Source organism: Rhododendron vialii, chromosome 8a (assembly GCF_030253575.1).
Source record: "Rhododendron vialii isolate Sample 1 chromosome 8a, ASM3025357v1".
NCBI classification, from domain to species: domain Eukaryota; kingdom Viridiplantae; phylum Streptophyta; class Magnoliopsida; order Ericales; family Ericaceae; genus Rhododendron; species Rhododendron vialii.
The window spans coordinates 30,089,330-30,115,582 of record NC_080564.1 but is presented as its reverse complement, the minus strand read 5'-3'; the positions used below and the strand labels follow the sequence as shown (position 1 = coordinate 30,115,582).

Genomic DNA, 26,253 nt, shown 5'->3' with positions numbered 1-26,253 from the left:
AATGGAACACAAAGCCAACGGACTATCTCTACAGAAACATGTACCAAACTCATGGGGCCTGCAAAACATGAAATAAAATCCACCATAATTTCCCTGCTGTAGCCTAGCCTGCACATTCTATCTCTCTCAAATGTATAAGCAGATACCCAAAATACTGGTAAAACAAGCTTTTGGAACTAATAGTTTCAATCCAATGAACCCAAGGTTATAAATAATGCATGTTAATACCATCAAAGCGCTCAGCTAATTTTAGAGCAGAAGTGTTTACAAAAAAGACGATAGTACCTTCCAAAAGAAGAGCCCAACATTGGGTTTTCAGATGCGGTAAGGCATTATAAGCTTAAAATTCTCCACCAGTTAATCATCCTAAAATCCTAGTGTGGTAGTATCCACCAAAAAGAGACAGTCACCCCAAGAAACCCATCAAATCTAAGCAAAGGGCACTTGCAATCTGCGGACACTGTTAGGTCAAATTGCTAGTTTCTATCTTGCTTAGCTTCAGTTGCTAATAAGGTCGGATGATATGTCCTCCATCACGCCTTTCCCGTCCGTAGCATCAAAAAAGAAGAAATTTTTGAAAGGATCGCCTTTGCCCGATATTGCTTTAATAACCTCCTATAAATCACATTTTTATACATGTGAGCAAATCAAAATCACATTTTCAAATCAACCAGAAATAATGAAATATGAAATGGCCTAATATTTTCACCTGTCCAAGGATTCCTCCAATTATGGCACAAACTGGAGGGAATTCTCTTGTCCCTGCCACAAGTCTCTCAAGGAGAGAAGCAGGAATAAGAGACTCATTTAGTGACTGCAAGGGAAGAATGTAGCATCAATTAGATTCAGTTTGTATAAAATAACTGCTAGTAACAAAGTAACACATTACATGTTTTTCCAAAACTTCTTTCCTCAGCTTCAAAACCTTCGGAAGGTCATCTATAGAAGTTTGTCCTGGATTACGTCCCTCAGCTTCTTCGAACATTTCTACCACTGCATAATCAGCAAATTGGATCCGTCTCAGAAAATAACAACAATAGAAACCACAATACATCATAACAATGCAGCAGTGCTGGAGAGAGGGAGGACTCCCCCCTGTCCATGTATGTGTTTGCCCAACTGCTAGTGACAATTTATTCACCACACAATCCACAGAACTAGCGTGGAAATGCAAAATCGGAAACAAAACTTGAGAAAAAAAATCTCCCAAAAAGAAGGGGGAATGGAATATGCTAGCTTCTATAAGGTAGAAGAATTAAATTTTGGTATATTCCCATTGAGGGGGGAAACAAACGTGTGATCATGCACACGTGTGTCACTGTGTGAGGAATTCTTATACAAAAGTGCAAGTGAAGTTCCTACTTTCGTGTAATCTATTTCATGCCCCCTCCCGAAATATCAAAAATAAATGAAGGAGGATTTACAATGGGATCCGTTGTACCTCTCATGGCAAAGTACAGCTTCGACATTCTCTTAGGAAGGGATTTCCAAGGTACTGTAATTGCATCCTGCCAAAACATGATCCCACTCAAAATGACAGAATTTGACAAATGGAATTACAAAGCAAGAAAAATAGTTAACGCATAAAGGCAAAGATAGAGAGATAGAATGCAACAACTATTCTTAAGCTCCGCTTGTCGGCTGGCATGAATGAAGATAATGATCACAAATGAGACTCTAAATTAAATGCAAAAATATGGTCTACAAAAGGAGAAGAAGGCTAGCAGGCCCAGCACCATATTACATGCATGCCACCATCCTCATCAACCGACAAAGTACAGTTTGACTAAATAGTCTACCACTTCAATGAACTACTTTCATTATTTATACCTCAAAACTGGGATACTGAAGTTGGCATTCAACGGTTTCATCAAGCTTCTTCTGCAAATAGAAAATGGAGTTGAAAACAGAAAATGTTAACCACAAACAGAAAAAATAAAGCTGACATAAGCAACCCAACTCATAGCTTCAGAGAACAAGTATCAGGAAAATTTTGGCAGAAACATTGAAATGAATCAGTGTAGCAAGACATTGTATACGGGTGGCATTCCCTTAATGCCTTCTTTAATATAAATATTTACTTATCAAAAAAAAGAATCAGTGAAGCAAGACAGAAAAATTAAGGCTTAAACCAGATTAGCACATTGAAGGGGGGACATTGAATCCTAATTCTTCTTTTATAACCCATACTTTCCTCACAGTGCACAAAGAGGCAAAGGGAACTCAGCGTGAAAGATTAGCTAAGGTGTAGAAGTTGGTTCAAAACGCCTATGAATAGCACCAAGGCAGTACTAGATATTATTGGCCAAAAAGACTGGGCACTATTGAGCTTTCCAACATCTCATAGCCTCCTACAATGGGCCTTGGGCAATTTAGTGAATAATGGTAAATGTCTCAAACCAGGTTTAAGTTTAACAACCAGCAAAAGAAATCAAACTTGTATATCACAAAGCCCTCTGATTGGACCTATTAACGGTTCAACTAACAGAAGGTGAGAAAGTAATTCCCAAAAAGAACAAACTGACAGAATACATAGGAGATCAAAATAAAATCGACTGTCACCTTTGAATATGTGAAGTTCTGCAGATCAACGAATATTTCCCCACAGGAATCTCTACAGTCTACCGTGTAAAATGCAACACGCTTTGACAACTTGCGGCATTTCTCGTTAATCAATTTCTAATGAAGAGAAGAATAGAGAGAGATAAGAGAGAACAAAAGTATCAATAAGGAAGGGCTCGGGAAAAACGAAAGCAGATGAGAAGCTAACACATGCTTTGAACACAAGCTATGAGTTTCCACAAGAAAAAAGAGTTTGTGCTTTACTTTTGCAGTTAGGGAGCAACAACTGACGACTACAACATCAAACTTGTTGTAGAAATCTCCACCAAAGCTAGACAAATCTCCTGTAAAGAAGAATGTAAGGATTTCATCAAGACGTTCAGCTAAACTACTTATGACCACAGTTGTAAAACTAATAAACAGAAAAGTTCTTCAAAATATAGCCATATTTTAACCACATAAAAGATTTTACTACATCGTGCACAGCAAGATTTAAGTTCATGTGTGATGGACTTGATGGTCATAATTCTTCTCTAGTAAATATCTTCTGGTAGCACATGGTATGTGTTGAATAGCTTGGCACATTGTTGGGCCCATTTCTTCATAGCTTTACATTTGGGACAATTGGTAACTCAACAGTATAATCATCAAGTTAAGACGCAAAAGCACCTGATTTGACGTGCTGTTGCATCCTACAATTGAATCATCTACTTCAACTTGCCTTTGCAGACAAATAATCGTAAAGAAGCACAACACCATTTCATGAAGCCAAAGTCACGGGTCATTTGTTCAGAAAGATGTTCGAGCAAAGTTTGTTGTTCTACAAAGAGTTAATACGTTTGAGCCAAAAAACTACAACAAAAGGTAAAAGGGACAGACCTTTTTCAACCGAAACACGGACCATCGGATTGAAATCTTTCAAAGAATCGCAACAAAGCTCGGCAAGAGATTTCCCCAAAAAGACATTCTCGTCGGGTGCAATTAAAAAATTCGCTGATAGAGATTCCTCGGTCACTGGGCGATCATCAATTAATGTCAAACTACCTACTCCTGCTAGAACAATGTTCTTGCAAAACTGCCCAATATAAAATAGTAAAATTAGCACATGATGCTTGCAGATTCCTCCCAAAAAAACTTGTACAAACAACTACATTGATTACGAGCAAAGCCCAAGACAAGTGAGTCTACATGTGATGCATACAGCATATGAGGAACAATTCCACCAAAAAAATTCTGTTTAAGAGTTTCTCTTTGAATGGATAACAGATGCATGCATGTCCCTACATAAAAATCAAGCAATATATTCATAAATTTACCTCGGCAACAGTTCCTTTGAGTCCACTGACTAAAATATGAGCCTTGCTTAGCCTAAACAATAATCAAAATTCCATAGTTAGAACGGCAATCTAACTAGAGCAATTTTGAAACTCTTGAACTGTAATCATGACAATATAAAAAAATAATAATTCGGCCTGAGATGAAGTCCATAAGCCAGAGCCGTAAATATACAAACAGTACACAAACCTTCGTTGAGCATCAGCACCCCAAACCCTAATCTGGCGATCGTACAATGCAGTTTCCTGCTCTGTCAACTCCTCACCGTCCATTACCAGCTTCAACCTGAGATAAGAGATTACATATCGATATCGTCAGCACAACCACATTGATACATATGTTATATACTACACATTAACGTATTAAAGGAATATGCATGGAGAGAGAGAGAGAGAGAGAGAGAGAGAGAGAGAGAGAGAGAGAGAGAGAGAGAGAGGGCAGAGCGGAACCCAATAGAAGGAGCAAAACAAATGACACGGTGAGGAGCTGCACAGTATTTTACTATTTTTAAGTTAAGACTAAAGGATACAGTGGGTAAAATTAGAAGCTATCAGCACGGGTTATTTTGTGAAATTACGGCAATCTCTGTAAGTTCAGATGCTGAATGAAACTGAGAATAGAGCGAGTGTCACTAGTTCAACCCTTTGATCGACCACAATATAAATCTCAAAAGAGCTGCTCTCAGCACGGGACAAAGGAAGGGGAAAAAATAGTGGTGGCTTGGTTCATCGTGTTTTCGCTCAGGTTCTCCTTTTTGCTCCATGTACATTTCACATTTCCAAAAAAGGTAGCAAGTCTATTGCATCAAGTGAGAAGTTAGATAATACTATGAAGGGGATGATAAAGTATGAAAATCCAGCCAACAAAGTTAGCCCGTTGGCTGAGCTTCTACGCCTCGCTAGGAGTTTGACTTTCCCCTGTATGGAAGTTCCTTTCATAATAGGTATAGCCGTATAGTGATTTATGTCGTATTAATAATAGTTGTGGAGCTAGGAATGTAAGATACTGGGCACCTATTAATCACAACGTGAAATTTTGTTACCATAATTTACAACACTAGGATACTACTAAGCTTAAACATTAATTATAGAGCATCCAATAGTTGACTCAAACCGGAAATCAAAAACCTGACGAACATTTTTTGCGTATATCAAAATTTATTCAACAAAAGCAAGCATCTAAAAATCACTAAGGTATATCCCTCAGGTAAAAGTAAACCAAAGAGTGCAGGGTTCAGCATCATATGAAAAAAAACATCACATCATTCTTTAACAGTAGTTAAACCGAAACCAGAAAATCGCAGAGCGTATGTGGCAAAAAAAAAAAATCTAGGGCTACAAACGAGCTGAATCGAGCCAAGGTTTAGAATGTTCGCGTTCGTTCATTAAGTATTTAAGTGAACTCGAGCGGAACTCACGTTCAATGAAAATTGGACGAGCCGAGCTTCCCTAGGTTTGAATCGAACTCGAACTTGTTCATGAGCATTAACAAGTCAGAAATATCATATATATTTATGTTCTCATACAGGTTTAAAACTGCAAATAAAAATTTTATTTTGTGCGTAAATAAGTTCATACTTCATACATGTACAAAATTATAAAAACAAATTAAAATCTAAGTTTATAGTTCTTTTAAATGACTATACATGTACAAGTTATAAAATTTCCATTATGTACATGTAAAAGTTTACACATATTTAAGGTTATATGAGAATTTTTTTGACATATATATGTATACACACACTTCGGATTCACGAGCCTAATCGAGCCGAATACTGTCACGTTCAGGTTGGGCTCATTATTATACGAGCCTAAAATTGAGGTTCAGGTTTGGTTCGTTTAGTACCGAATCAAACTCGAACGAGCCTTTACAGGGTCGAGCCTCAAACATTTCAACACGAACGGCTCGGTTCATTTGCAGCCCTAAGAAAAACAGTTAAACCAACTAACTGCAAAATCAGTAAATCAATAAAACTAGAAACCCAGTTAAAGAAAGCAACCAACCATAAATGAACTTTCAAGATAAAAGCCCTAAGTTCGAACATAAAAGCCCTAACTTTACTAAACCAAAACCCCCAACCTTTTCTAGTAAGAACGAACATAAAAGTAGAAGCCCTAAGTTTCACTTGAAAGAGACGATGAGAGATATCGAGGGCTGACCGGCTAATGGGATAGATAATGGAGGGGGAACTGAACGAGTGCTAGAGCGGTGAATCCTGTCGGCTGTTGCCGGCGTGGACGGACGGTGTCTTGCGGCCGAACTCCGGCGACTGTCGCGGGGAGAGAGAGAGTAATTGGGAAAAGAGAGCAACTGGGAAGGGGGCGAGAGGAGAAAATCGTGATTAACGAAGCGTCGGTATCAATAACTAGGGGTTCTTTTGCAAAAATGAAAAATGTCAAGGGGCTTAAGGGGTGTTTTGACTAAATAATTCAACGAGATTATTTTTTTTTATCTTTATTCAGAAAAAATCGCATTTGCTAGTTTTGGGTTGTCTTTTTTGTGAATTATCAGTTTGTTTTGACGGGAGAAATCTGAAAAGTAAAAAAATTATAATCAATATCATAAAAAAGTTCACTAAAGATATTTTTTGAATTATTTTTGTCTTTATTCAAAAAATTAGTTTGGTTCATAATTCTTTACTTCTTAGATTTCTCTCGTCGTTACCAATCAATATTCTACAAAACAAATTGACACAAAATTAGTACATGCAAAAAAAATTAAACAATAACAAAAAAATTAACGTGGCTCACTTATTTAGCCAAACTACTCTTACCTTATTTAGGACACTTTACGCCATCTCCCACTGGAGTTGAGTTTGTGAGATTATGAAACAAACTTAAAACAAAAAATGGGGTTCAATTTTGTACTACATAAGTCGTTAGTTTAGTGGTGTCGTTATGCTCCAATGGTATAAGTAGCATTGTGTTAAGCACAAGATCAACTAAACATCAATTGTTTTCTCTAACGGCTATCTCTTCCACAGGTTTCACTTTTGATGGCTAATTGGAAAGACAGTGCCCTCAATAGAGCACTACACCCAACACAATGACATTCGCGTTTACTTCTAAAATATTTAAAAATATATGGACTCTACAACAAAGTTGCTATTGCGCACAACTCATTTAGATTCTTGACTAATTTCTTATCGGTCTTGCTATTATCAACTCATTAGGCTGACGATAAACACACTAAAAGACAAGCAAAACGCATATTTCTGTGTGCTTTTTATACCCTTTAATACACATTCACACACTCACTATTGTCAGCCCACTGAGCTGATTTTAGAATTTTCCATTTTTTATATCCATTTTGACACACTTTACTCACAAGCATTATTGGAGATACGAAACAAAATAGTTGCGTTAACTTACCTACTCCACTATTGGAGATAAATTGTATGTTATTTGTGGGGGTTAACTGATCGTTCTATGTACAGGGAGGGTGACAACGTGATTAATTAGTCAAAATGTGAAGACTGGTTTCTATTCATACGTAGGGAGCAAAGTAGAATTACCCATAAAATGAGGACTGTACGCGCCTAATGAGCATTGCCAGATCACTCCTCGAAAACTTGTGTCTTGGTTTTGCTTCTTTAGCAAAGCATAGTAACTCCTTTAGTCCTGCCAATAATTTCTCAACATAAACGCATAGTAAAAGAGAATTGAAACAATAATGTGCTACTCAAGAAGGAAGGTCAGGGTGCCTAAGATCGTTAAAATCCTGTTTTCTTTTCAGGTGTCCGAGTCAGCTTGTGCATACCTCGACTAATCCTAAATTAGATCTAGAAAATCAATATCACCGTCCACTGATGGAAACTCAATAAAAGTCAGAGCAAAGCCCTTGTAAATCTTGTTTTTTGAGGGGTTTTACGGTCCAACATTGCTCTCTCGTGTTTCCGTTGGGTTTCAAGGTTTGTTTTTTTTTTCTTTTTTGTCCCTTTGTTTTTACATTTCACTTGTCATATGAGTTTACTCATTCCAAGCCCATTAGTTTGATCTAGGCAATCCATTCTGTTCATTTTGTTGAGCATATGATATTTGGAAGAACTCAAACTATCAAAGATCACAATTGCATGATTAGAACACATTTATCTTGAAGTTTATTTTGAAAATCATATGGACCAAAACAAATTCACGAGAGGTGTTATTAATTCCAATCCCCTACCTCATGTGTAGATTGACTAAGAGCATCTGCATCACCCTCTTTACATTTTGGACCAAATTACATCTTAAAAAGTTATTTTATTACTTTAGTTATTAACTTTTAAAATGTTCACTGCATCAGACTCTTTATATTAAAACTATCTTCTATTAAAAATATTGCTTCTTTATTCTCGGTACAAAAAAAAGAGAGAGGCAGCAAACCAAACCAATAAAAGAAGGGAAGGTACGTAGGGACAACATCATATCAAAATCGAAAATGATACACCCACCGCCACCCATCCACCGCATGCTCGCCGGGCCCACTCCGGCCATCGAACGGCCGATCCGAACCGTCCAAAAATTCTAAAATATATGTAACTTGTGAACAGTGGCTCGTGTAAAGCTGCAAGCAACTATAGCAAAAATGAAAATTTTTGCAAAGTAGCGATGATGTAAGCAAGTCCGATGTTGCTGACTTTTCAACATTTTCCTCATTAAAGTAGCACACATGGGTTTTTGCCTCCCCTGATATGGATGCTCTAAACACCTTTGTTCTCTTCACTATCTCTCATCAAAAGGTGTTTTCGTATAGGGGTAGAAATGAAAATCATTGATTTTAATCCAATCCTCCGCACAAAAACAAACATATTAATTATTAGCAATTCCATGCTCTAATCCTTTTGCAAAACAAAAATTGATAAATAAAAAAATAAAAATACATCCCTATATACATAATCCCACTATTAGCAAACCAAACATAATATTAGCAGTTCAATGCTAATAAGGATATCCATGCAGCCAATTTCAAGAAATAAGATGTGTGGCTTAAAAAACATATCTCGACCGATGATTGAAGAGATTGACAGTCCGCGTGCCGCATTACACCGGGGTGCACAGCAGCACCTCCGGATCCCACTTTTGCCCGCCATAAAAGCCAAATGGTGGGAACTGATCACTCACCTGGGTTCTGGTGATTTTCCTGGCAAAACTTGCTTAACATTGTCGCCAGCTGCTTTACTTACAGTATTCTACTCTCAAGACTCAAACTTCAAATTTTGCAGATGAGTCATACATAGAGTTTTTTTTTTTTTTTTCCCGGTCAAACGGAAATTAGTCTTAAATAGAGATGATTCATATAAACTGATGGGTTCTGCATTTAGTTGAAAAATGTGGAGTAATTGGCGGGACTGGGAGTGAATTTACACATATATTCATTGCATCAACCAATAAATGATGGGAAAGTTTAGGGCCATTTAGGAATGCGAAGTGCAAAGAGCATACACATAGGAGTGCACTAGGAGAAACTGTTAGTGTATTCCGGAGATACCAAGCCCTTTGGTATTCCTTCCAGTTTGTTTCTTATTTTTCGGTTATTTTTCGATCATATTTTGATGATCGGCTCTATTCATTTTATGGAGTTCGGTGAGAACCTTATTTATACCAAAAATTGCGTTCATCGGACTTTATTTGATATAATGATCGAAACACATGAAATCGCAAAAAAAACAAAACTGGATTCCGATTCAGTGTGTTTTTGGACTTAGTTTTGATTTTCTTCAATATTCACGTGTGCTGATCATTTATCAAATAAAGTCCAATGAACACGATTTCAAGTATGAATAAGATTCTCACCGAACTCTACAAAATGAACGGAGCCGATTATCAAAATGTGATCGAAAAATGGCCGAAAAAGCGAGAAACGGACCGAAGGGCTTGGTATCCCCGGGATACACAAAAGTTTCTTGTGTACTAGAACTAGAGATGAAATTATGGTAATCATTGGCTAAAACGAACCATTTAATGGACCGATCTAATGGTTTGAGCTCTGGGTTGCTCATCTACTGAATCTCGAAGGGATCCTATGCCGCATCACCAATAAATGATGGGAAAGCTTAGGGCCATTTAGGAATGCGAAGTGCAAAGGACATACACATTGGAGTGTACAATAACTAGAGACGAAATTATGGTAACAATTGGCTAACACCAGCCATTTAATGGACCGATCTAATGGTTTGAGCTCTGGGTTGCTCATTTACTGAATCTCGGAGGGACCCTACGCCGCATCGTGCCGGTCTGCTTTTACAATCTTTGAGGGCCCCTCGTTTTTCCAAAAAAAATCAAACTTTTTTTCAATGCATTTTGGTTCAAAAAATTTCAAAACTTGTTTTCCCTCAGGATCAATGGTTCTTTTTAATTTTGGGAAAAAATTTTGAATTTTTTTTAATGAAAACATATTTTAAAAATTCTTGGTCCGTAGATCGGACATTATTTGTTAGACGGAGGGATTGTATTAGGCCCCATTCCACTAATATTCTTATTTTTTAAGTACTCTCCGTTCCGCTAAGATTTTTAATATTTAAATATTTATTTTTTACTTTATGAAACAGGTCATTCTCTCACAAATATCACCTTTAATTTCAACTCTAAGTTCAAATCCTGGCCTTCGCTACTTTGCTTTGCAGGACAGTATGTTCTAATTACTTGTCTCTCTCAAGTTAGAAACATGATAGTAATATATAGTCTCCTTAAGGTCAACTTCCTGGGTCGTCCACTTCACCCATTAAAAATCCGAGCCTAAACCATTTATTCATCAGTCTTTTCCACTATGGGGTACCAAGTACAAACCCCTTTTGGTATTGGGAGATGAAGGACCGCTCAATCTCGACAATTTATGGTTTTGATCTTGACCGAACAATAAACGGTTCAAATTTATATGCGCATAGATTCAATCCAAGTCATTTATGCCGAAATGAATAGTCGAATGCTGCTCGCACTAACTTGGCACCGGGATTCTTGGCAACATGGATGGGTGTCTGGGACCGACAGTTCCCAAACTCGGATCGATTCTACGCAAATAATTCAAATTGTTTGTTAATTTAAAATAAGTTTTTAAAATGACCTTGCGTAAAAATAGTTTAATTGGATTACTGCAAATACTTAATCTAATTTTTAAATTATTCATTTAGAATTCAAGATCCTACATTTTTTAATAAAAAATTCAAATATTATATTAAACACTTACCATTATCGGATTGACTCATTTTTTGCAAGGTCGCTCGAGATTTTCTTTCTAAAAATCTGTATTACAAATATGAGCACCTCTACAGTCATTGATCGTCGTCCGGTCAAGAGAATATTTTTTTAAGTTATACTTTGACCCTGCTGCTGTGGTAATATGTACACTTTCTTTTCCAATTCATTATCTTTGGATTTTTTCCATTTTAAATTGATATTATTTCAAGAGAGTCGATAATTAACCCGTAAATTATTGCCATATTTTTTTTATTCTTTCTACCTTGACATGAGTTTTTTAAAGTGAGAGATAGAGAATGAGTAGGTTTTATTGGACGGATAAAGTAGACAACTTATTTCTTTTGAACAGACATTCGCTAGTTAATGAATAAATCGTACTATCATTTAGATAAAACCCGGAAGTAAATCTCACACACCGATTTGCGGGGTCGGTGTAAAATTATATTCCATCTGTTTCTTCATAGCTAAGTCTTGATGACATCACAACATCTACTGCATGTTTACTTTCACTTTTTTGACTTCCAAACACTTTTTTCCTTTGGTAAACAAATTGGTCAAGAAGTAATCTCCAAGTGAAAACAATACACACAAAATTTGGATCTAAAACCCATCGGCCATCACCCTCTAAATTATTGCTCAATCAAAGGGAAAGCCTATTCTTCTTCTTTTTTATTTCTTACTTTATCAATTATCATCAGTACTACTGAAGAGAGAGCCTGTACAAGAAAAAGAGGGTACCTTTATTTCATGATTACTGGAGTACTACTATTGAATTAACTCCAACATTGGTAATTTGGTAGCACAGTGGTTCGTGGTGGTTGAGAGATTTAAGGTTCAAGACCTGGGAAGGAATCGGGATTTCGTTAACGCGGGGGCCGAAACTATGAACAACAAGATTCTAAAATTTCAAGGTTCAAAAATCTAATAGTTTGTTTGGTTTAGGTTTTGATGGAGGTTTTTTGGGTAATGAATGGAAAGAGATAAAAAGACAAATGAGATTAATAATTGAAGAAAAACTAATGGATCGAAGGCCGTGTGCAGAAAGAGAAATTGGATTTTGGGATCCAAATCAAACACATTTTTAAAAACATTTAAATGCCTACATAAAACTCAATAAAAAAATACAATATCTAAAAAAAACACACCTAATATTAAAATAATAAAAAAAACGAAAACAACACGGAGACCGTGGCCCCCATATGCCCACACATAGATCCGTCATTGTTCAAGACGTGCAATTGGCGTCCTCTCGAACTTTACCTTTTACTCCCTAATAATTAGACTGTGTTCTATTAGTCTTTGGTGGGGCGATAGATTAAGATATGACTTTTAATTTTTTATATAATTGACATGCATATGAATTTACAAAATAAATGACTTGAATCCTGAAAGAGTTTCAATTTTTTATTTTATTTTAAAAGTTAGCTTCTAAATTGTATTTTGTTACATTTATACATAATTTGAAAGGTGAGCTCCTAGGGTGCACTCGAACAATCCATACAAGTTCTGAGTTTTTTTCATCATTTTATATCTTCATATTTGAGAACAAATTGGCAGTACCCCTTCTTTTAGATATTGCAATTTGTTATTGCCATATACACATGTAGAAAAAAATATATTTTTGGAATATGAAAATTATTTTCTAGACATTTCTAAAACTCATTAAAAAAAATCTAGGAGTGTGGAAAAAGTCTTGAAATTTTGGTTGTGAAAAAATCTAAGAACAATTACTCCTTAAAGGTGATAGAAAGTGAAAAAACGATAAAAAGGAAATACTAAATAAATATTCAAATTGTACTAGTTTCCAGCAGTCAATATTTTGAGAAGTTTTTTTTTTTTTTTTTAATGAAATTTTAAACGAAAACAAAGGAGAAAAACTAGATATAAAGGGAATAAGAAAGGTAATCTTTAATATTCAATGTTGTTCCTCCCTCCCTTCAAATCTGTGGAAATTTGAAGGATGAGTTATCTTTTGAAGGTTTTGCTAAAATTCCTAAAAAACCTTTCAAATTTGTTAACTTTTGAAATTTTCTATATCCGTTAGGGGAAATGCTACGGTACACACCCCGGTACCATATGCACCTGTATAACCAAACTATTGAAAGCCGTAACTAAACCTTTTAGGGCCGTAACCAAACCATTGAGAGACACAACTAAACACTTCCTTCAATTGTTACGTCTTTTAATGGTTTGGTTACATCCCTTAATAATTTGATTATGCCTCTCAATGGATTACCCGTGTGTTAGAGGATCAAAATTCTCTCATGTGACGATTTCTCGTATGATTCATCATGTGACACAAAAGTTCGAGGTGATCGGAGTTGTTAAAAGCATGGTTCAATGAAATAGATGTACTTATTTTTTGTAAACTGGAGTATTTGGATTGTCAAATCAACTCGTAATCGGTTGGATTTTGAGTATATTACTACCTGAGAAAACCACGCGTGGGATTAATGTTTGGTATATGCTGCAAGATCCCACGAAATATGGGGTATGTCGCAAAAGATTCCAAGAACAGCGGTGCTACGCTTGCCGCACGATTTTATCGTTCATTCAATTTCATAGTCCGTTTCGACAATCAATGGTCCGGATTTCAAAATAAACCCTTCCAGTGAAGAATTTTTTAAAATCCGAATCTTTCAAAATACTTTTTGGAGGTGAAATTGAGCGCGATGAGAAGAGCAGTAAAAGAGAGAGGGTAGGCGTAGACTTTTCGTTCCAAGAAAACCAGGGGCGAGGAGAGACGTGTCACACTTGGACACCAGACAGTGATTGTGCGGACAAAAGGGTGTGGGGGCCCTCAAGTCTGCAACGACATTTAACGCACACTGGTTTTTCTTAACGCCATGGAAGAAGGCAAAAGGAGAAGTGCAAAAACAGGGGAGCCACGTGGGTGGCATCCTACAGGCGGACCCATGGATGCTGTTAAGCGAGATGCTTGGCAGCGGTGCGGTGCGGTTCAGATTTAAATTCGAGCTTTTAATTGATGAGATGAACGATTGAATCGACCGCTCAGTACCGCTGCCAAGCACTCCGCTAATCAGCATCTCTTGTCCTCCTAGCGGCACCCAAAAAATTCTCGCAAGGCATGAGCCACACATGGAGCAAATTGGGAGTACAAAACAAGAAGTGCCCTTAATTCAAAGTACTACCCAAACTGGCAATCTTTGAGCTATCACCCTCACTTTAGGGTAGTTGATAAATTGAAGGCCTTTGTCGCTTCCTCAAATTAGGGTAAATTTCATTCTGGCTACCTAAGATTTTCCTTGATGACGGATACCCCGTCCATGTATGAAAAATGACAATAAACTCTCCACGGTATTCGTGTATATATATATAATTCTAGCTTTTTTTTTTATCGTAAAAGAAATAAACCTATCAACTCTTGCTCTCTTTTTTTGAAAATCAAAATAACTTTTTTAATATGTTGGAAGATCAATTTTAATAAAAAAGGATAACATGTATTAATAGCCTTTATTTTTACTTGTTGGAAGAACTGTTTTAGTCAGAAAAGACAAATTTATTACTTTAGGGTTTAAAAATTTGACATTTGAGAGCTTCTAATTATTCATTTTACAATACAAAAGGTGTATTTGGGCAGTATAAGCCACTTTTGGCTATTCCATACGTGTTTGGTCAAACAGTTGTTAGTTGAGTGGTAATGAAAAGAACATTGAAACCACTTTATTTTTTCTCATCATTTCTCACAAGTGAAGGGCTATTTGTCATTCAGATAAACCTCACGGGTGTCAGTGAAATTTTCCCTTCAAATTATCATACTTTTTGTGATTATTTCTTTCGCTCATTGATTTCTTTTACTGTTATATATATCTTTTCATGTGTGAAAACAATAACAAATTATATGACAATATTATAAATTTATATATAAAATAAAAACAACGAAGTACAAAAATCACTACCTATTAATATGTATTATACATCCCTTTTTATCCTAGTCTCTGTTATGATTATATTACTCCTACTAAATTAACATCTCAAATCATTTATTTAATCTAACGGTTAAAAGTGGGGGTGCGCAAAACACGCACCGTATGAGAAATGTGCATATTATTTCTTGTCGTATCATTTGACTATGTTGCCTTCTAAGAAGAACATAATAGCAGAGTTGTTGACATTATTATCCAATGCATGAACTGAAAATTAGGCAATGAAAGACAAAATATAACTAAGGTTAGCTTGGGGAACTCAGAAGGTGGACCAGTGAATTTATTTGAATGCATTGCATCTCATCTAATTGCTGAATTTAGTGTGGGGCAGCAAATTTAATGGATATGCCCTCATCATGTCAAATATAACTTAAATGTTGGTCCAAAATAAACCTTGGTCTGCCTTAGGAAAGTTCAGAATTGACTGGCTGAAGGTAAAATGAGAACCAAAATGTCTGTACCAAACCTAATTATCCAATGTTGGTCAAAACACTATAAAAACCAAGAATAACGGGTTGGCACGGGTAAATACTAATTAATTCGCATACTTAGCAATTTGGCTTAAAGCATGTTATACCGTTTTATGGTAAAAACACTTGTCATTGACCTTTGTCGGTTTTTGACGCATACCTAGTGACCAAATATGCAATAAAAACTCAAAACTTATCACTATTATATGTTAGGTTAGTTAAACATCAACTTTAGGCTTAACTAAGCCATTTGAATTTATATTTCGTCTTCATTGCCAAATTTTCTGAATTCGTCGGTTTTGCATTATTTTTTTTCGACTGATGAATTCGTCTCGACCAGCGAAATCTATCTAAAAAGTAAAAACTCTCGTCCAAACTATTTTTGTTCGAATAATGACGAAAATACCTCAAAATTAAGCCGATTTTTGAATTATTTTGCCTTTACTGAATTGTTTTTTTTCATATGTTATGGTAGCGTGATGGTAACCATTCAAAGTTTGAAACTTTAAAAAGATACCCAAATTTAAAACATGCCATGAAAATGTGAAACACAAAATATGCCACATGCTTTTTCTCAAGCACCATCCATCCATGATCCATCCATCTTTATCTACTTTTTTTCCCCCTTAGTTTTGTAAAGCACAAAGGAACAAACCACCTGTCGCTACGCCCTTTCTTCTTTAAAACTTGCAACTTTCAAAAACATGACCCCCCCCCCCCCACTTCAAAATATTTTCTTTTATTATAAAAAGTCACCACAAGACCCTACGAAGATTTTATTCTTTTTTCGAGAATACCCTACGAAGATATCTACAGGGTCCTTGCTTGGTTATACCGGTTAAGAGAGCATGCCGTGTCCCTTTTTTTTTTTTTGAGCGTTCCCTTCAAGACGTGAGAGCACGACCTATTAAAGATAAAAGGCCGAGAAAATCTAGTTTTTGCTAGAGTCGTGCCATGCCTTGTTTTGCCCGGTGACAAGCAATCGGCAACTCTTGGGTTACCTCCCCTACGCGCATAAACATGTGCGATTGTTTGTGGGAGGATTGGAGAGATTGGTTCGAGGCGCGCACTGGCACGAGACGCTTTGCGTTAACACAAAAAAATGAAGAAGAAGAAAGAAGAAATGTACAGGTGTATACATACAGAACAAATCTAGCCCTCTATGACTATTTATAGAGTTGTTTAATACATTGTCCACTATTTTCCTTGTATTTAAATCCAAAAAAGGTGGGCGTGTATAATTTGCTACTGCTTTTAGATGACAGATACTCCTACCTGTTTGGTACACTGTTTGCTTACAACTCGGAAATTAAAAAACTTTAAAGGTTGTTTTTTTTATATATATATATTTTTTTATAATAATGTATTTAATCGAATAGTCATGGAAAATTTAAACTTGACAGGATCAAACCGTCCATTTTATAAACTAAAATTCAAAATTTCGTTGATATATTAATATCAATCAAGTTGATTTTTTGCGTGAATATATTTTAACATGGGCCTTATAAGATGAACGGTTCAGATCAGCAACTAACGCACTGTGAAGTTCAAAAAAAGTGGTGGTGAAAAACCCATAATTTTCATCTCTGGCAAAAAGAATTTTTTTTTTCTTTGGGGAACTAGAATTATAATAAAATTAGTTAGAAGAGTACATGAGTCTAGAGTATGCAACCCTCTAGGTGTCCGCCCTTAATTGAAAAGAAATACAATTAGGCATATTATCTAAAATATGAAACCTCACATCCATTTGAAGTCTCAAATCTGCCAACCGGTCTGCATATGCATTGCCCTCTCGAAAGGTATGTTTCACTTCTATCACTCCTAACTGCTGCAAGAGGCACCTGCAAATATTCAATATTGTACTCAGTTGATGTGTTTCATCCCAATTAGTAGTAAGTAACAGGATCATGATTATGGAGTTTGATTCAACTTCCAAATTTGATAGTTGAAAACTAGTTGCTAACTGTAATCCGTGATGCAATTCCCAAATTCCCTCAGCTAGGCTTGTAGCTGCTCTAATATTCCTGCAAAAACCCGTTATTCAATTTCCATTGTGATCCCGAATTAATCTCCCGCGGACGAAAAATTCTCGCCCAGCCTTGTTTTTTTCTCTTCTCAAAAAAAAAATTTCAAAAAATTCCCTTTAGATTCCTCCTAGATTCCCCCTACTTTCACTATTTTTCTCTCTATCTCTCTCCACTTATTACTCTTACTATTTTTTAAAATTTTTTTCAAAACACAATCCAAACACAGCATAATCTCTAACATGTGATACTCGAGTAGCAACTAAATACTTCCTTAGCCTACACTCCTCAGCACAAGTCCTCAGCTTTTTTTATTTTTTTGTTTCTTTTCCCCCTAACTACCCTCTTTATGGAGTGAGGAGTTTTATTGGAATCCATGTCAGGAAATGAATGGTTGGAAAGCTCAACCAGTCTTCTTCCTCTTCACTTGTCCGTCAGTACTCTCTCTCTCTCTAGAGATATTATATACTACTCCTATTATGCACTTCCTTTTAAGCTCAAGTACCCGTCTTTACATTTTCTTCCAGTTTTCTTGGGGTTCCCTTCTGTACTTGATGTTTCCAGATACAGTGTGAGTTTCTTGACTTTATCTTGTGATGCCTTTCTTTTAGCGACTCAAAGACTTGTGTTTCCATTTGGATTTCTAGGTTTTCTCTGCTTTGTTTTTCCTTGTACGTCAATGTTCAAAAATAGTCTTACTTTTATGGTCTTCTTATTGAAAAATCGAATGTTTTAAGCTACCAAATACGAACTCCCCTAAACTGGGCTGTCATTTAATTGGATGGATTTCAATTTCTGGTCCTCTGTACCAGAATTTAGGCGTACCCATTTACCAAGTGAGTTTCAGTCACGGGATCATGTTTTGAGTAAAGAATTAAATCACGTTTTGAGTCCATCTTGAGTGATTTACCGTTGTTTGTTTTGATACATTTATGCAGTCTGTGGCATCATTGGAAGTGAAGAGTGAAGAATTGACTTCTGGGTTACTAATTGGGTGTGGAGTGAAGTGAAGGAGGGAGAAATCTAAACTTACAAGGAGCAGCACTGGAAAAAATTTTATGGATTGGAATTTGAAGACACCATTATGGGGTTTTACTGAATTTGAACAAGAACCCAACTCCAATACTGGTCCAGGTAGTGGGTCAAGCAGTCTGGGAGGTCATGGGAGTAAGGGGAATTTTTCAGTTGATTTGAAGCTTGGTCATGTGGTTAATAGGGTTGGCAATGAGTCCGTGGACAATTTACAGGTGCCAAGTGTCCCGAGAATGGCGTCGGGCTCGTCGAAGAAGGCCCGAGCAGTTATTAATGGGATTCAGGCAGCAACTTGCCTTGTTGATGGGTGCCAAGCGGATCTTAGTAACTGCAGGGAGTACCATAGGCGCCATAAGGTCTGTGAGAGGCACTCTAAGACTCCAGAGGTTGAAATTAACGGCCGCAAGCGACGGTTCTGCCAGCAGTGTAGTAGGTATATGTGAAGTTTTTCTTACTTGTCTTTCTTGTGTACAAGGATGTGTTCTTGTCTAGTATTTGAAGTTATCCGGGTTTGTTGGATTTCTGATTTAAATATCTCATGGAATGTGAGATCTAGTATTTGCTTGATGTTTCGGTTTGTCATTTGAATTTTATGGTTTTCTCCAGTTAGTGTTATGTTTTGTCATTTGTTTCTTAGGTTAGTAGCTTACCACAACTGGATTGATTCAGTTAATGTGATTAGCTGGCAGGGAGCACATCATGGGTTTTCTTCCATTTTGTGTTGTTCGTAGTGTCAACTTAAGTCAGAGGAAAAAACCTTAGGTCAAGAAAGCATAGAGTGGGGATCAATCAGGCTGTGTTTGGACCATGCATCTGTGAAGTGATTCACCAAGGACTAAGTTTAGCTTTGCTTCATTATTTATGATCTCTTCCGTTAACCTTATGTTTCCCTCCACAGACCCATGATCAAACACAACCTTTGGGTGGAGGCTAGAAAGTAGGCTCATTGATATTGTTTGCTGAAAATGGTTAGAGCTGACAAGGATTAGGTACTGCAAAGCGCATGAAGTTAACGTTTGTAATTCTCTTCCATGACTAGCAAATACCTCGTTGATAAGTTACTTTTCCGTGGCTTAAATCGTAGGGTATTCTTTTTGTTTTCATTCGACATCACTGGTAGTCATAATATTAGGTTCCTTGGTATTCGAGGACCAGGGTAATGAAATTATCGGTCAGTGGCCTCTCAAGGGATCTCTCAGCATAATTATTAATCTGCCGTATTCGAACATATTTTGATGGTTCATTTTATTCTTCTGATACATTTTAGATATCGATGATCCAGGTAACTCTGCCCTGCAGTATGGATTAACACGTTTCGTATGTTTGATACTAATTTTGTAGAGCCTGAAATTTGTCGACTCTTCCATCAATGCTTGGTGCAGGTTCCATTCACTAGAAGAATTCGATGAGGGCAAGAGAAGTTGCAGGAAGCGTCTTGATGGACACAACCGTAGGAGAAGAAAGCCTCAACCAGAACCCTTGGCACGTGCGGGGAGCTTTTTGTCTAATTTTCAAGGTTCTGGTCATCATTTCACAAAAATTTCTTGCAGCAGGCTTCTTCTCTTCTCAACCACCCCCCCACCCCCCCCCCCCCAAAGAGGCTATTCCATTAGTTTCTGAAGTGATTTTATTGATGATTACATGGCCTGATATGAACACTTTCAATTGTTTTGGCGGACACATGAGCACATGCAAGCCTGCACGCTGATAGAAGAACTGACTTTTAGAAGTTAATAATTCATATGCAACTGAATTCAGTTGTGTAGGCTATCGAATGCTTCATTAACTTGCCTATTAATGATGCTGTTAAGTGAAAATTATTATTTATATGCTTTTGGCATTTTGAGCCAAGCAATTCCATCTATTTTCCTTTTTTTTGTGCTTAGATCTATCGTGGAGGTAGCGGTTTAACTTGTAATATCGTATGTTAGGTTCTGAAATGGAAATATGCGCTCTATATTTGCCTTTCTTATCGAGGGTCAACATTTGATGACTGATTATAAAATTGCACTCTCGTGTTCAATAAAACACTTCTCTTTAATCTCCTTATCGAATCCATGAGATCCTTCAAGTGGCAGGTCTCGCCTACTGACTGTTTCTTTCTGCGTTAAATAGTACTTTAATTAGGATCATCAGATGTTATGACGGTAATTGGTATGATGCAGAAGTGAATGCTACCTGATATGCATTATGATTCATGAAGACAGGTTTTTCTTGTTCAATATCCGTTCAGTCCTCATGGTGAGTTTTCACATTCCTTGCAGGTACTGGATTGTTTCCATTCTCATGTTCGGAAGTATATCCAACCACTACTTTGACAAACCCCATGTGGCCTGGAGTTGTCAAAACCAAGCAAGATTCTAAGCTATATGACCAGCACCTGCTCGACAAACAAAACGCATATCCTGGATCCTCCTCTAACAGCTACGGAGCAGAAGGGAAGCAATTCAACTTCCTCCAAACGGTTCCAGAAGCTTCTGCCTGCCAGCCGTTTCACAAAACTGTCGCCGCTTCATCAGAAAGCTGTTTCTCCACTCAAGTCAGCTCGAACTGTGCTCTCTCTCTTCTGTCATCGCCACCGCCGCCCTTGCAGCCGCCTGAGATTAATTTCAAGAACCACATGTTGCCACTGCCACCACCATCTTCAATCCCATTGGCACATTCCATAAACTCAAGACTGCATACTAACAACCTGGGGAGTATGAATTCACTTTTGGTTCCAGATTCAAGCGACACCGGTGTCCATTGCCAGGGTATGTTTCATATGGGGCGTGACTCGTCCTCCGAAAACGACGTCTCACAAACACTACCCTTCTGCTGGGAATAGCAAAACGACGACGGTCCAAGTTGTCCCTCCCCGCTGCAGAGTGATATGGGTTGCTGTTTTGGATGTAGTTGGAAAGGAAGGAAATTGCTTTGTAGGATCCAAAATTGTTTTGCTTTTCATTGTTCTTTGTACATGTGACATAATTTCCTCATGTTTGAAGTGCTGCTATGTGTGTTTCATGTTGGCTCATTCTGGTCATTTTTATGCTGGAATTTTCTGTTCTGCACTGAAGAAGCTTCTCACTTATGGAGTAAACTTGGACAGTAGCTTATGCAACCTGCATCACTTGGGATTGAACACTCATTCTTTTTCTCAGAAAAAGAATTGGTCTAAAGTACAAAGTAGATGCCTATTGGGCTATTTATTAGTACTCCTACATGTTGGGTAAGGTCCGTGATTTGACAAAAATGCCCCGTCTCTATTCTCTTTCACACGCGCTCCCCTCTCCTCTCTTGCGAGCGGGATCCTACTGACACTAGCGACTAGTAGTAAATTTGTAATTGTACGGCATGGTACTAATTGGGCCCCGGTGAATGCTGTGACTACTTTCTAGTTTACTTTTGGTATCCTAAGCTAAGCTACTATACCATGTGTCCAACCTCAAAACATGCAAAACAAAAAAAGCTACAGTTGTGCATGGTATCAAGACTGCTACCACGTGGTGGTTCTTTGAGGACCCTTTCCAGTTTATTTAAAAAGAAACTTTTAAAAAATAAAGGTAATTTCAAGCTCAAAAATAATGGGATAAACTACAGTTAACCTCCTCTAACTAAGCCTCGCGTGCACTTTGCCCCCTCTAACTTTTTTTTTGGGCACTCAACCCCCTTTAACTAACTGAAAATCAAACGGTCATAACTTCAAACAGTCATAATTTCTTCGTCCAAAATCGAAAATATGCAAATTATATATCGATTTCGAGGTCTTGAAGTCAGCTTTCCAATAACACCAAAATCACATCACGATTCAAAGCACACAGAAAGTTATGATCAAAACAGTCTTTCTGTCTACTAGCCCTTACTCTTTTGATCATAACTTTCTGTGTGCTTTGAATTGTGATGTGATTTTGGTGTCATTAGAAAGCTGACTTCAAGACCTCAAAATCGATATATAATTTGCATGTTTTCGATTTCGGACGAAGAAGTTATGACCGTTTGAAGTTATGACAGTTTGATTTTTAGTTAGTTAGAGGGGGTTGAGTGCCAAAAAAAAAAGTTAGAGGGGGCAAAGTGCACGCGAGGCTTAGTTAGAGGGGGTTAATTATAGTTTACCCTAATAATGTGTTTACGTAAATAATTTTCTTACTAATATGGATCTTGTTTGATAGATCTCATTGAGATCTTTTAAACGGTGCAAAAAAATAAAAAATTTATTTTTTATTTTTATTATATTTGAGCTTGAAATTACATTCTTTTTAGAAAAGATGATTTAAAAAGAAAGCGGAACGACTTTTGAAACATCTTTAAGAATTCTCAATGCCTTGTTTGGATGGCAGTTTGAAAAAAAAATAAAATAAACTCAAAAAATACTCATTATCCCTGCTTTCAATTATTACTCTCTTCCTTTTTAATCATTATTCTCATTTCTCTCTTTATCTCTATTCACTCATTACCCCTTTATTAAATCATTACCATATTTTCTCTCTCCATTCATTACCCAAAAATCAAACTCAGAAATTTTCAAACCATCATCCAAACAAAGCACAAATAATTCTATAGTCACTGCACGCGCGTGGGACTTATTTTGGGTCCCGCACGAATGATTCGAGTTGTTCAATAATTTAAAAAAAAATGAGTGGCCCCGGTGAAAAATCAGCTCAATTCGATATGTATAGATGCTCGATTCAAACTTCAAAAAATATGATGATCTAATCCGTTCAAAAAAGGAAGATTGAATCAAAAAAAAAATGATTAAAACTCATAATTTTTTGAATAAAGACAAAAATAAGTAAAAAATACATCTTTAAAGCAATTATTTCTAGTTAATATGAAAAAAAAAAGAAAAGGTGTGGGTCCATATTATGTTAACTAACTATGAATGATTATGCAGTGAAATTTAGCTTAATATGTTTTTAGCAAAATGAATTTTACCTCCACTTTTTTCAAACAGAAAATTGAGTCAAAAAATAATACAAATATTGGTTTGGACAAATAATAATATCTGTTGATTTTATTGTAGTTATACAAAGTGCAAAATTCACAAAGATAACCATATTTGTCTCTTTAGGTAATATACAAAATATAGATTTAGACAAATAACCATATATATTAGTTTTATAGCTATTATAAAGAGAATAGATTTTGCAAAGATAATCTTAGCTGTTAGTCTTTTTGAAATAATACAAAGTATAAACAAATAACCACATCTGTTGGTTTTAATTATAAAAAACACATATTTCACAAAGATAACCTTATTTGTCTGTATTTTTTAAATAATAGAGAGTATAGATTTGTACAGATAACCACATCGATTGATTTTATTGTAATTATAAAGAGTACAAATTTTGCAGTGATATTTTTATCTATTAATTTTTAGGGGACAATATCTAGTATAAATATGAACAAATAACCATATCAACTAGAGAAAAATGATACAAATTGAGTTGTGTTTTAGTTTGGTGTCACACAGATAACTATATATGTTGCTTAATTTGGATAGAGAAAAGATTTTATTAACAATGATAATGACATCTATTACTTTTTTGGAAGTTATAGATAATAAATAAACACAGATAACTTGATCTGTATATATGTGTTTGAAAAATAAAGAGAATAAGTTTGTACATTTAGTTTTTTCTATAGGTTTTTTTAAAAGATAAAAATATATATTTGCACATTATGTTATCTATTATTTAGAAAAATATATGCGAAAGATAATGTTATATATTATTATATTTGTAAAAATACAAAGAGTAGATTAGCACAAATAAGTTTATATTTTTGTTTCATTTGCTTTTTTCACATCTCACTTTGTCTGTCTCTTTTTTAAAAGCGCATGTAGAATAGATCTTGAGAAAAACATTTATTGATTAAATTTTTTTGAAATATACAGAATATAAGTATTGAGAGATTTTTCTGTGTTTTTTTGAAGAGGACAAAAATTGACAAGGCGCCAACGGACTATTAACAGCAACCAAAACTAAAAATCCAAGAATATTCATCCAAATAATTATTCAATGTCCTTGTAACACTATGTGACGGCCGGTGCCTCAATTTTTTTCTATACCACGCATTGTTTGGGCTCCACCCGTGTGATGGAAATCACATAAATGTGGGATGAAAAAAAAGTTTAAAATAACACATGGCAATACTCCAAAAGTAACCCCATACCCCGAAATTAACACCTGTGCACCAAGCATGGACAATTCAATTTTAACATCACGGGGAGCAACCCCAATTTATCATTTCAAGAATAAAATACGTAATAGTCCCTCGAGCCAGGCTACGAGCACCATTACTGGTGGGACCAAGGAGCAGTTGCACAGTAAAACAGATCAATTTCAGAGGTGCATTGGGACCCCGAACGGTGATGAACATGGAGGGTATTATTGGAACGCGGGTGACGAAAAGTCCTGGCATGTAGTTGAAAATAGAGGTGATCATGATCCGGATTGGTTTGATTTTATATTAAACCAAGAATCAAACTAATGTCTACGGATTATGAATTTGAATAACTAAACCAATCCACAAAAGACATACGTATAACCAAACCAATCCAAACCATTAAAATATGATTCGTTAAACCACGGTTTACTTTGAACGAAGCTATTATTTTCAAAATTATATTTGAAGTACTTAAAATTATAAAGATAAATTAAAAGAAAACTTTTATTAAAACCAATTTCAATCAAATTATCAAAACACACTAACATCGACCAACTAATTAAGAGTAGAATACCAACAATTGCCTCAAGTCTTAAACAAAGAACATCCACAATGTAATAATCAAAATCAAAAAATTGCTAAAGTTAACAATGTTTGTTTAAAAAAGTGCTCACCTTGTAATAATCAAAGTTAATAACCTCCTAACCAATAATCAAATTTGGGCATTTGAATAATCAAAAGTAACAATGTGAGATTTTACATTGCTAACTTTAACAACCCTCTAAATGAATAATCAAAAATTGACGTGGCAAGTTTTGATTATTCACTTTTGATTATTAGATTGCGGATATGCTCTAATAAAATGAAATACTAAAAATTAGGAATGAGTTTGATATATAGTAGAAGTTTAGTCTAAATTATCTGGCAGGGAAGGAATATTAAATATTGTGGTGGATTTAATAGGATAAATAAATTAGGAAAGTATTTGACTAAGGCTCTCATATTTATTTGGTGAATCATGATAAAATAATACAGTAATACAGAGTATATATTTATATATATGTATTATACTGTTCGGATCGGTTTTGAACCATAACCATAAACGTAAATCCACAAACCAAACCATATAACGCGGTTTCTAATTTTTTTTAACCATGACCAAATCATACTACTAAAAAACCGAACCAAACCTTTTGATTTGGAATGGATTCGCGGTTTGACGGATTTTTTGCTCACCCTGGTTGAAATACTAGTAGTTGTCCTTATTATGGTTTTTAATCCTTTATTATGTCCTTTATGGCCAAAGCTCTCTTCTTTTCTTAGCATTTTTTCTCCGGAGTACATGATTACCTTTTTCACCCTATTGTGAATATTTATTAAGTTTTCAACACAAATATTGTACTAAAAATTTATCTTTATGTGGATTATTTCGTGTAATTGTCCCGAAAAAATTGTTAGAGTTCTCTCACGAGTGCGGATTTCACAAAAGCATGCCACCAAAAAACTCTTGCATTGGCCGTCCATCAATTTTACTGAGTGGGGGAGTGTGCTGCACAATTAC

The 26,253-nt window shown here is 36.0% G+C and overlaps 2 protein-coding genes and 1 long non-coding RNA gene across 7 annotated transcripts; 1 reads left to right on the top strand and 2 right to left on the bottom strand.

Annotated features, from left to right (window-relative positions):
• Positions 1-205: 205 nt before the first annotated feature.
• Positions 206-6,261, bottom strand: LOC131335185 (SUMO-activating enzyme subunit 1B-1-like). Its single transcript, XM_058370435.1, has 11 exons — positions 6,057-6,261; positions 4,087-4,182; positions 3,879-3,930; positions 3,442-3,637; positions 2,827-2,906; positions 2,563-2,679; positions 1,831-1,881; positions 1,442-1,508; positions 890-993; positions 710-814; positions 206-615 (listed from the first exon to the last, which is right to left on the bottom strand). Exons 2-11 carry the CDS (start codon positions 4,167-4,169, stop codon positions 499-501), a joined length of 972 nt encoding a protein of 323 aa, XP_058226418.1. The 5' UTR covers positions 4,170-4,182; positions 6,057-6,261; the 3' UTR covers positions 206-498.
• Positions 6,262-17,803: 11,542 nt separating this feature from the next.
• LOC131335184 (squamosa promoter-binding-like protein 13A) lies at positions 17,804-21,561 on the top strand. Of its 5 annotated transcripts, none has more exons than XM_058370432.1 (5): positions 17,822-17,946; positions 18,041-18,084; positions 18,452-18,978; positions 19,928-20,061; positions 20,810-21,561. In XM_058370432.1, exons 3-5 carry the CDS (start codon positions 18,572-18,574, stop codon positions 21,370-21,372), a joined length of 1,104 nt encoding a protein of 367 aa, XP_058226415.1. In that variant the 5' UTR covers positions 17,822-17,946; positions 18,041-18,084; positions 18,452-18,571; the 3' UTR covers positions 21,373-21,561. The 5 variants fall into 5 exon arrangements, with proteins under 5 accessions (XP_058226416.1, XP_058226413.1, XP_058226415.1 ...); XM_058370434.1 differs by having other exon boundaries at positions 18,041-18,349; XM_058370433.1 differs by lacking the exon at positions 18,041-18,084 and having other exon boundaries at positions 17,804-17,946.
• On the bottom strand, positions 20,207-20,549 carry LOC131335188 (uncharacterized). The gene is made up of 2 exons (XR_009202450.1): positions 20,333-20,549; positions 20,207-20,293 (listed from the first exon to the last, which is right to left on the bottom strand). It is a non-coding gene; the product is annotated as an uncharacterized LOC131335188 (long non-coding RNA).
• Positions 21,562-26,253: the final 4,692 nt, after the last annotated feature.

Bases quoted from the DNA above. Each gene is read 5' to 3' on its own strand.
- LOC131335185 (XM_058370435.1), bottom strand. From the start codon at position 4,169: ATGGACGGTGAGGAGTTGACAGAGCAGGAAACTGCATTGTACGATCGC. The intron at 2,907-3,441 runs GTCTGTCCCTTT...TCTTCTTTACAG, and splicing joins CCGTGTTTCGGTTGAAAAAG to GAGATTTGTCTAGCTTTGGT. The intron at 994-1,441 runs GTACAACGGATC...CTGATTATGCAG, and splicing joins GCTGTACTTTGCCATGAGAG to TGGTAGAAATGTTCGAAGAA.
- LOC131335184 (XM_058370433.1), top strand. From the start codon at position 18,572: ATGGATTGGAATTTGAAGACACCATTATGGGGTTTTACTGAATTTGAA. The intron at 18,979-19,927 runs GTATATGTGAAG...TGCTTGGTGCAG, and splicing joins TTCTGCCAGCAGTGTAGTAG to GTTCCATTCACTAGAAGAAT. The intron at 20,062-20,809 runs GTTCTGGTCATC...CATTCCTTGCAG, and splicing joins CTTTTTGTCTAATTTTCAAG to GTACTGGATTGTTTCCATTC.